This window comes from Alternaria arborescens (assembly GCF_004154835.1).
Source record: "Alternaria arborescens strain FERA 675 chromosome Unknown contig_5, whole genome shotgun sequence".
Taxonomy (NCBI): Eukaryota; Fungi; Ascomycota; class Dothideomycetes; order Pleosporales; family Pleosporaceae; genus Alternaria; species Alternaria arborescens.
Genome location: NW_021167860.1, coordinates 154,046 through 165,212, shown reverse-complemented (window position 1 = coordinate 165,212; position 11,167 = coordinate 154,046). Strand labels below are relative to the sequence as shown.

Here is an 11,167-nt window from a genome sequence, read left to right as displayed (position 1 = left end):
AGGTCTCCAGGTGCCTGGTAAGCTACACCCATGTGGATCGTGACCATGCTGGTAGCCTTCGATTCTAGAGGTAGAGGAATAGTTACTGAGCCGACGCCGTTTTGGAGCCCGTCGCTCCAAATCATCGTGCGACATGATGTCTCGCCTAGGTTGGGGGGCTGTGCCGTTGTAGGAGGGCTGCCGTTATCAGCCTAGGTACTGTAGTTGTGTATCTGGGCGAGTATGATGCAGTCGATGGGCCCATCATGTGACAGGAAAAACGATGAGGCGAGTATACTATGAGGATTTAAACATGCCTGCAGGAAGCGAATGTCGTTGCGACGAGGAAGGCTGAGTGTGGCCATTGTGGCGGCTGTGCTGGCAGCTGCAGCACGCATTAGCTGCGCATCATGCGCAGCGGCTCTGCCTCGCGAGTCGCCGGGAGATGCGCCTGATATGTGCTGTGATGCGCGCACATCTTCTATCAGCGTGCTCCTTTGTTGTGTAGTTGACCACAATTTCTCGCTCTATTGTCACTGTGTTCACGCGTCGCGATCGATGGCCGGAACGCGTTTGTGCGGGGCCCCGAAACCCAGCCTGCCCACCACCTCGAGGCCTACACTCACGCCCCAGGCGCGGAGAACTTTCCAAGAGAGCTTCGATAGCTTCGAAAAGACGGTACAGCGGTACTCATGCACTGATGATCGTGAGTTCAGCAACACCACACTGCGCGATGTACGCGATGCTGCGAAAGAGGTTGAGCGTCAGCTTGCTGCGCGACAGTGCATGCGGAACATGAAGCGCTTAGAGCCGTTTTTGAATGGCCTTGAAGCATACTCCAAAGTTATCGAGGTGCTCTGCAACGGCACACCTTTCTTGAGCTGGATATGGGTGAGTTGTGACATCAAGCTTTCTAGCATGGATTGTGTTGATAGTTGATTTCTTGAAGGCACCCATCAAATTGACGATGCAGGTTAGAGCCCTTCGCCGTCCACGTCCGCGATGTTACTCACAAGGTCTAGCTCGCTACGGACCATATCAGCGCTTTTGAAAAGCTTTTAGCAGCATACAGTCAGATCGCAGCGATGCTACCTCGATTCGATCGGCTAGGAGCCGCTTTGCAAGATAAGCCTGACTTTCAGCAAGCACTTGCAGTCGTCTACAGTGATATCTTAACGTTCCACGAGCATGCATATAAGCTATTTAGGCGCAATGGTAATCTCCCTTGTCTATGGTACACGCGCTTCACTCCTCTGACTAGCTTTAGGCTGGATCTGTTTCTTTAAATCGTCCTGGGGCCAATTTGGAAGCAGGTTCAACTGCATCCTGGATAGTCTCGCAAAGCACGCCACGTTGGTTGGCCAAGAAGCAAATGCATACCTCGTATCGGAGACTATGCAATGGCGCAGAGAAGCACTTCAGACGGTAGCAAAGACCGAGAAGGACCGATCAACAGCACAGCTTACAGCAGCGCTTGCTTGGCTGGGTCTCGAGACAGTTCCACATTGTGGTCAGGCTTACCAAGATAATCTGCTTCACAGGCTCATCAATGACTGCTGCGACGGTACAACTGACTGGCTTCTGAAACACCAACGTATGAGACAGTGGCTTCAGAATGGACGGGGTGGACCGATTTTATGGCTGAAAGGCAAGCCTGGGTCTGGTGAGTCGCCTTAAGAAACCTAAGTATATATATTGAGGCGAAGTTAACAACTCATCAAGGCAAAAGCACACTATGTGCGAAGATAGTGCAATTCCTCCGTGCACCTCGACAGTCGACAGTTTTGTTCTGCTTTTACAGCTACATCGTCAGCAGCACATACCCTGACCCCGTGGTTTTTATCCTCGCTACCTTGGTTTCCCAAATCCTTCGGCAACGCTCTGATCTTGCTACTTATGTGTACGAGGAGTTCGTTGCTGAGAACCGTCCACTCTCTATTCGAAGTCTCCAAGAACTTCTTTCGAATCTACTCCCACAGCTAGTGATGCCACGAATTCTGATTGATGGCATTGATGAGTGCATCAGATACGATATACATGGAAAACCATGCGATCTCACCCCCGTAAAGGACGTCCTTGTCTCAATACTACAGCTCGAGAACCCAATGCAGGCTTGTGCGCCGACAAAGATTCTTATTGTCAGTCGGGACATTCTGGAGTTGGTTGGGAAGTTATCAAAAAGGCCAACAGTAGCACTAGACCAAGAAAGCGATGCGCTGACAGCCGACATCACACGATACGCTACCAAGTGCCTAGAAACCATCCGGGATAGGTTTTCGAACCTTGTTGGTGTCGACAACGTTCTCGATGCTGTGAAAATAAACGTAGTGTTAAAGTCCCAGGGTATGTCTGCTTCCCTATCCTTTAGGAATGGCAATGTGCCGACGATTATGTTGTATAGGATAGCCCAGGCAGAGTGCGAAGAGATCACATGATACGTACCTGAGTCTCGGGCGATGTGCTGACTATCCCCAGGAATGTTCCTCTGGGTGCGGCTAGTGTTAGCACAACTAGAGTTTGACGCATACAATCTTGATGACTTGGAAAACGCAGTAGCCAATATGCCGCATAGCTTACATGACTTGTGAGTAGTTTATATGTCTTGCATTGAGGCTTCATACTGATCATGCGTAGCTACTCTCGCATTGTACACAGAATCATGCTTTACCCAGTCCAATCGCGAGAGCGGGCCATCAACATACTGAAGTGGATGTTGTGCTCGAGACGGCCACTGAGGGTCGTAGAACTTCAGGATGCAATCGTCTTTGCCTCAGGAGCCGTCTCATTATCGGAGAGATCAAAACTTCCCCCAAACATCCTGGACCTCTGCAAACCCCTGATACAGACGGATGACAATGGGCAGATTTCTTTCGTCCATTTCACTGTCCAAGAGTAAGCTTTTGCATGTGTTGCGGGGAGGAGTAGCTGACCGCATCAAGGTACCTCACGAAAAGTAACTTCATTTCGCTACGGGATGCGGAGAGCTGTACTACCATCACGTGTCTGAACTACCTAACTTTTAGCCTCAACCTTTCCAAACCTAGCATTTCGGCCATGCAAAAAGCAGTCGATGTCGGAAGATGTTTGTACTCTCTTCAACCATATGTTTACGAGCATTGGCTTGACCATTTTCTCGCCTTCGCAGTAGAAGTCTCACGTTCCGCAGACCGGCAATTGGAAGCTTTCCTGGCGAGCTTCTTCTTCATCTGTTCCCACCAGTATACACGATATCTAGATCCGACAGACGACTTACAAATAGACATTCCCGCCGCGCAAACTCTCGAACCTCGTTTGCAATACCTTGAGCGCTATGCACATCATTACAAATTTCTTTGTGCTTATGTCATATACCGCCATGCCAAACAAATGCACTTCGAAAATCCTGCCGACTACCGTAAGCTGTCTTTGTAGCAAGACTGACGGATGGCTAACGTATGTGCGTTAGGAGAACCTCTAGATCCCACGCCTCTCAGCGTCGTTCAGCATGAATACGCTATGCAAATCGATTATCTGCTCTCAGCAGTAACGGTTCCTGGGCTCACACAAGAACAACTCAGCACATTCAAAACATCGAATTGTTCATATGCCTTCGTGTGTCGCTTTCCTGGATGTACAGGCATGTTGGCAGGGTTTCCAACTGATGATCTTCGTACACAACACGAAACGACGCACAAACCGGCGCTATTCTGCACGCACTCCGGTTGCAAGTATAGTCTGCCTTTCGCCTCTCAACAAAATTTGAGAAAACATATCAGAGACTTCCACAAATCGCGGTCTAAAGTCGTATCAAAGAGCATCAGGCGTCGGCAAGGAACGCTTTTACGAGGACAAAGCAGCCATGCGGCAACGTCAAATCCTCTAGGTGGCCTTGATGCGCACTCTCAAGCTCAACGCCGGTCGAAAAGTTCTCCGGAGACATTGAAACAGAACCAGGCTGCTTTGGGACTCGATCACTTCATACAGCACTATCGTGTCCAGCAGCAGCAGGGCAAGATTCCAGAAGGCTGGCAGCAGGGCAAACCGCCAGAAGAGCGCGGTCAGCTGGCCTTTCAGTACTTCACTCAGTACCGCCTGCTGTACCCTGAGAAAACCGAAGTCTTGTCCATGCACCGAGCCCTCAAGTTCGAGACAGAGGTAATTCATGACTGTACAATATACGTGTGCGATAAACGCTGACTTCGTGCCTCCACCTCCATAGACCTTTGAGATTTCAGGAACACACGACGTATACATTTCCACGATCGAGGCGATGATCATGTATATATCGAAGACGTTGATAGTGCAACAGTCACATGTACTATTGCAAGCACAAGCACAGCAGCCCAAAGAGATCGTCTCTGTACCCACGTCGCAGTACGCCAACTTCGCGCACTACCCTCGCCAGAGCCTGCCGCCCAACTTCTCGAACAATCCAAGCGACCGTAGCGTGCAATCAGAACAAGCATCACCCGTACCTCCTAAAGACGAGCACCAAAACCGCTTCTCTCGGTTCATTATGAGACGACGACCCAGCAACATTTCCCAAGACAGCATGGTCTCGCAGCGAGCATATATACAGCTACAAGCACAGCAAAAGGCACAACAACAAGCTCAGCAACGTGGAACACAGGAACAGCAGCAAGCCTCGTATTCAAACCCAAGAGTGCCTCAATACACACATGATGAGCTAACGAGCTCGCAACCAACAGGGCTCTTGCCTGAAACCATTCCAACGTTACAGCCCCCATCTCTTGCGCATGATACAAGACCGAGTTCACCTGGTCAGCAACCACCTCAATTCCAAGATATTGATCACATATCCAATGACCCGCGACAACGTTCGCCAGCCCATATAGTACGCCCCCTATCCATGGATTCTCACTCCCTGTCCACACCATTCCCTCAACCATCTGCCTCTTCACTGATGAATGAACACCTTCATTTTTACCGGAAATACAATGAATCGAAGGTCGATCAAAATGTCGGGCATCGTGTCTTGAGGCCTGCGTCGGCTGCTTCGACGAGCCAGTCTTTCGATCCAATGAATCCAGTGCCTAACGGTTCAAACACTACAAGCCTTTCAACTTGGACCCCAAGCACTCCAATCGAATTCCCCGATGGATTATCTTCCCCCGGGTCTATTAATCCGATAGTGTCGATCGAATTTCCTGATGGTCACAATCCATATTTACCGGGTCCTGAACCAAACCTGGATCCGGGGGCACCTCGTCCGCCATCATCGCCAGATTTCGACGGCAATATCGGCTTGGAAAGGCATCTTACCTTGAGTTCAACAAGAAGGATCTCCCCAGAGGAAGAAGAGCCATCACCATCAACGATAAGATGCATCTGTACTTACGCAGATGATGATGGTGACACAGTCTGGTGTGAGAAGTGCGATACTTGGCAGCATATTGCGTGTTACTACGATTCTGCCCAACATGTCCCTGATATACACGAGTGCGTGCATTGTCTTCCGCGCGCTATAGATTCAGAAAAGGCCAACGAGAAGCAACGCGTCTTACGGGAACAGACTACTGTAAATCGCGATTACTTCACACGGCATTTTCGCAACATGCCAATGTCTTCCCTGGAGCAAGTGCCGCCCGCACTCCGCGCCCAAACGGCTTATCGCCTCTTTTTATGGTACTCCCGGAAATGGTCACAGCATGCCGAATTGGTAAAGATCCTTGCACTCCAAAGCGAGACACAGGTAAGTTATGATTGTACGCATTGTATGTACGACATGTGCTGACTTCGCACTACCACCTCTATAGATCTTCGATAGTTCACCAACAATATACATCTACATCACCAACACCGATCGAGAGCTGAATGGCGTACCAGATCTGCGATCGGCGGGTTTTGAGAGTGTCCGCACACCACCGCAATTCACGACACCCATTTCTGCGCCAGATGAGAGTGAAAGAATCCGTCTCAAGGTGTTTGAGCTTGTGAATAATGACTGGTTTGATCATGGCACTGGCATCTGCTACGGAGTTGTGACAGACCACAATGCGATCATCATAGTTAAGGACGAGAAGGTCCCGACACGAGCACTTTTCCACAATATCATCTCCAAACATTTCGACTTTGATAAACAGCAGGACACACTCGTTGTATGGACCTATCAAAATGGCGTCAAGATGGCCTTCAGCTTTGAGTTGGTATTCGGCTGCGTTAGGATTTGGAACTTCGTGAAAGCAGTGCAAAGGCGCCTTCAGGAAGGGCAACCACTTCGTTGAGGGAGACGAATAGCTAGGTATCAATAAGTCTGTTATAAGGATGCCTTGACACGATATTTCCATTTCAGTAGATTCTTGCACGCATGTGTTGCTACTATTTACTGCAAAGTTATGAACGGCGAAAAAAGGGCCGTCAAGGGCTCATTATGAGCTGGCTTTGTTTCACTTGCACAACGAACGTGGTGTTTGCAGTCCTTCCGGGCATGGTCCTGTTTCCGTTTCCGCAGGGTAGAAGACGTAACGGAATGGGCACGGCGCCAGCGTAGCGCAGATGTAACATGGCAGCAAGCTTATACTTCAAGCGGACTAGCAAGAAAGCGTCATCTCCTTTAGATCATTCAAGTCAGCGTGACCTAGGCGCACCGCGACCGCTGCGGCGACCACTTTGTTCGATAATGAAGCATGGCAAAAAGGCTAGGGAGAGTGATATGATACAGGTCTAGCATTTCACCCTACTACAAAACACTAGTCAAATTTAGCAATCTACCCTACATATACTCCAGCATTCACCATCAACAACCAAAGTCCTTCCAAACAGCCGCCACCCTCTTATCATTCCTCGCCAAATCCTCACACGAGCCCGCAGGGTCTTTGCAGAACATATCCGCAGTGAAAGGATGCTCAGAGTACCAACACGTACACAGCTTGCCCAATCGATCTACATCGGCGATGGCGATGGTTGGGGGAAGAAGGCTATGACTCTCCACCCGCGATTTCTCGTTGAAAGAAGCTACACGCCAGTAGCTCGTAATGTTGTAGTCTGCGCATTCTAGTTCACCTAGAGACACATAGTCTGTTATCCAGGGGCCACTGCTTTCTCGATTGTCTGGAATGGTGTGGACGCCGTAGATTATATCGTTTAGTTTGAGAGGGCCGCCTTTTCTTTTAGTCGAGTCGGTATCGCACTCTTCGTACGTTAGCAACGCTCGTACCTTTCGAAAAGCGAAGAGTGGTCAGTCTATAACATCTCACTTACATGGCTGATTATATCTTTATAGGTTAAAACACAGTGGTCAACGTTCGCGGATATGTCAGGCCCCTCGAATAGCCAGTCTGTGCTTCGAGATTCGATGTAGGAAGCAGGATCACCAGTCACGGCGAAACCTAAATGCATATCAGGATTAGCCTTCGTCAGTGTGTACTGTCTAGTAAAGTTCCTCGTCCATAGCGCAGCGCGTACAGTTGATGGCGGGTCATTTCCTTCTTCGCGGTGAGCCACGATGTCTTCGCAAAAGGTTCTGGCAAAATCGAGAGCTTCGTATCCGTCAAAGTAGTTGGCTTCGGGATGTGAACTGGTAGTGTCGCCGAAACAGGTACGGTCGTACGTTGCATCGATGTCGATGAGCGAGTCTTGAAATGCCGGAGTGAACTCGCTCTCCCACCGAGCCAGTTCGCTGCTATATGTCGAAGGATAGGTGTCTATATCTTTAAGGAATGGAGTGTGGGATATGTCTGCTTTCCGATCGATGTCTAGAATGTTATTGGGATCGAAAGTCCCAGTGGAACTCTGTAATCGAGTTGCGTTGTAGTAGGTCTGAGAAAATGTAGGTTTACCGTAGAGGTCGTACACGACGGCTGATGCATCGTTTGCTGCACCTTGGGACACAGCAAATGCTTTCGATGTATTCAGATAATCCTTCACCTCCGGTAGAAACGTGAAGTTACCCCTAATACGCGGCGCGACATAATTCGAAAGTGCACATAGAGCGTAGTTGTCCGCTACAATGGTTAGGGCGGCGGAATCATCACAGCGCTGAGCATTGAACATACCATTTACTGACGCCCAGTCATTGGAAGGATCGTTGAGACGAGCCAGTACCTTGGCACAATATATACCGTAACATGCTGACCACGTTGTATCTCCAGCGATCTGCCGTAAAAGGACCCAGAGGTCCGGAATCGGCCGGTTGAGGCCTTCTGTTACCTGTAAGTAGCGGAACAGCGAGCGGAGAAGGGTAGTGGCTGATTCGTTAGCACATATGTATCGCTGGCCTCACTGAACGACTTGCCTTGGTTGTTATGGTAATACCCCAAATCGTATCGAGTGCCAAGATATGGACCATCGCTACTGACGCCCAGCTGGATGCGGTGGTCTAATGGTGGCAAAGTAAAGAAATCTCGACAAAACGTAAGTTTCGCTGAGAAGGTCTGGCTTTCATCACGTTTCACTGCTTGTCCTTCCGGTATCATATCCCCAATGCCTCCGTACATGAATGGATCGCTGCATGCTGGATCTGTATCGTCGATGTTGCATGAGGCCTCGATAGTCCACGGGCCATGAGCAATTTGTTCGAATGCGTTACGGATTGAAGTCAGATTTTCTACTGCCCGGGGACCATATAGTTCCCAGAACGCAGGATCATGTTCGTGATCTATCGTGTCTTTAACAGTGTCTATAGCCATCTGTATAGCACCGTCGATCGCCCACGATATCATGTCTCTAAACTCGGGTCCGCATGAATCGTCATACCTCAAGCCGAGAGACAGGGGTTCTGAGGACGTCTAAGAAACCGCTTGTGAAGGAGATTGAGAAGAACTAGGGGAAGCAAATTGAGAGGAGGCCTGCGAGCTAGTTTGAGAGGCCGCGGAGGCCACTCGCGAGGAAGTTTGGGCGGTGCTCCCTGGGATTAGAGAAATGATGAGAAAGATCGTAAGAATGGAGCTGGCGAATCGAGTCACAGACATGCTGAAGCTCCGGGCGTTCTTGGTGGCACTGGAAATATGGAACGGTGAGTGGGAAAAGAGCAGTAGATGTGGGTGGGCTGTGTAAGATTCGTTATGCAGCTAAGCTGTGTAGATTGACATTGATCGATCGGTGTCTGCGTAATGATATCTATAAAAGAGAAATTGTAAGATGGAGGGAAGGAAGCTGTAATGCAAGATCTTGTACTCAACGATGACTCTAGAATAGGACATGGCAGGATACTTTCCGTCATATTGGAGTCATTCTGACTGGACAGAAATCTCAAGGTGACTGTTCGTCGCTTCAGCGTTGATTCACAACACCCATCCGTCCCAAGTCGCGTAGATCTGCTTGAGACGGGCATGTTCATCCGGACCGGTAAATATTGAATCGATTGCGCGCTCGCAAAGTGATCTGATGTCGTTACGGCTCAAGTCAAAGTGCTGCGCTGCAAGATAGTACTCTTGCGAGAGAGGACTGCAAAAAACACCAACATCGTCAGTCTGCAATGCGTCAGTCATCACCAGGACGTTACACTTTCCGGAGCAGCACATACGCTCAGTGCGACCGGAACACTGGATTGCCGCCACATTCTAAAGTGATGGTCCGAGTAAGTACCCGTGATCATCTTAGCATGCACATTACAGCTGAGGCACAGCTCAACACCGATATCATGCTGTTCGATAGTTTTTCGAAACTCTTCTTTGACATGTATAACGTGACCTATTCTGTCGGGCTGCCATGATAGAAGCGTCTGCAGCTCCAAGTCTGAAGACGAAGGCTCGCTCTCGGCAAAGTGCAGCGTGATCTTCAGTCCTGCAGCCTTTGCTCGCGCGAAGCTGTCACCGAAAATGCGCACGTCACCTTTCGCTGGGTCGCCGCAGAGGTCAACACCGACGACTCCGGCAGACCGATACTTGATGGCGAGATCAATCACCTCTTCTGCCTCGGCGACGGTGTTGCGGCGGTCGATGGACAGTATGAGGAAAGCTCGCATCGTGTTGTTAGCATCGTCGTTGTGGGCCTTTAGTATATCCAAGATGGTCTTGACGTAATCTTCCTTGGTTACATTCTCTGCAGGAATTGCTCTTGGAGTTGTTCGAAGCTCAACATAGACGACACCGTCATTTTGGAAGTCTTGCAGCACAACTTTGGTTGAATACCTGAGTCGATCAACCACAGCTCGCCTTAGACGTTTGGTCTACACGTACTGGACACTGGGCAAATCGCTGCAAAGGCGGTATATGTACGAGGAAAACAGCGGGAAGAACCTAACGTAGCTGTCAGACGTCTGCTAATGTCTTCCACGTTGGTGGGCCGGTGGTTTGAGACGACAAGCGGGATGCGACCAGTCACCATTTGTCAGGAGAATATTGGCTACGACCTCGCTTCCAGGGTAAAGTGCTGGATCGTCTTCCCCAACGGCACGCCGGTGTTACAGGGACATTTCCGGCAAACAGTCAAGGCAGATCAAATCAAGCTAGGCCTACGTTTTGATATCATAGTCGACCTTTCCCGTGGGAATAGCTACCAGAGGGTCTTGCAGGTCGAGGGCAGGATGGCGCGCCCTCTTTGTCTGCCATATGTCGTGCAGGCACTGGCGACTGATGCTGCCGGTCAAGTGGGCATGAAGCTGAGTCGCGGGATTAGCAATGCAGCGAACGGAAGTCTGAGCGTCGCTTGGCGCTTTGACTCGGAACCAAGGAGGCTGGAACAGTACCTCAATCTTAGGCAGTCTCTGGGTGAAGAGGGTGTCGACGGGCAGGCGTGCAGTTGTGCTGGGCTGTGCAGCCATGATGGAGGTGCACAGCGGTATTGGTGGCGTGGGCGACGGTTCTCGAAGCGATAATGGAACGATGAATAGACTTTTGGGCGGGCCAGGACATGAGGCATTCGCGGTATAGCGGCGGACGCGGGTCATTGGGGCTCCTCGCCGCTGATTCGTCCGTGGCTCGGCAGCCCCAAAGGAGGAGGTGCGCTGCAGGAGATTGCAGAACGCGCCTTCTTCGTCAGGAGGAGCAACGACAGCACTCGCCGGCGTCGCGTTCCATTGTGCAGACATTGACGTGGCCACGAAGCATGCCAGGCGTTTAGCATTCTATCTACATTGTAATATTCCAAAAGTATACGTCACGCGCTTTTCGTGTGTGTGCGTGTTGCATTCTCTGCCGGAGGAAGGCCCTTGATCTCCAGCGCTCGGCTAGACCAAGCTAAGCTCACCCCGGGCCGCTCCTGTACCTCACTCATCTCCAGAGCACTCGCAAGCAACCCTTCCATCCTC

General features: G+C 50.3%; 3 protein-coding genes across 3 annotated transcripts; 1 reads left to right on the top strand and 2 right to left on the bottom strand.

The window, feature by feature from the left end:
* Positions 1-537: 537 nt before the first annotated feature.
* On the top strand, positions 538-6,203 carry AA0111_g2716 (hypothetical protein; the record flags this gene model as incomplete). Its single annotated transcript, XM_028648518.1, has 10 exons — positions 538-870; positions 1,002-1,194; positions 1,247-1,642; positions 1,702-2,322; positions 2,455-2,563; positions 2,614-2,871; positions 2,919-3,373; positions 3,425-4,113; positions 4,178-5,671; positions 5,736-6,203. The coding sequence occupies 10 exons, from the start codon at positions 538-540 to the stop codon at positions 6,201-6,203; spliced, it is 5,016 nt and encodes a 1,671-aa protein (XP_028509340.1).
* Positions 6,204-7,062: 859 nt separating this feature from the next.
* AA0111_g2715 (hypothetical protein) lies at positions 7,063-8,639 on the bottom strand (the record flags this gene model as incomplete). The annotated part of the gene is made up of 4 exons (XM_028648517.1): positions 7,063-7,110; positions 7,180-7,922; positions 7,974-8,120; positions 8,201-8,639. The coding sequence occupies 4 exons, from the start codon at positions 8,637-8,639 to the stop codon at positions 7,063-7,065; spliced, it is 1,377 nt and encodes a 458-aa protein (XP_028509339.1).
* A 561-nt stretch (positions 8,640-9,200) lies between these two features.
* Positions 9,201-10,948, bottom strand: AA0111_g2714 (hypothetical protein; the record flags this gene model as incomplete). The annotated part of the gene is made up of 4 exons (XM_028648516.1): positions 9,201-9,389; positions 9,443-10,049; positions 10,098-10,157; positions 10,377-10,948. The coding sequence occupies 4 exons, from the start codon at positions 10,946-10,948 to the stop codon at positions 9,201-9,203; spliced, it is 1,428 nt and encodes a 475-aa protein (XP_028509338.1).
* Between the last annotated feature and the right edge of the window lie 219 nt (positions 10,949-11,167).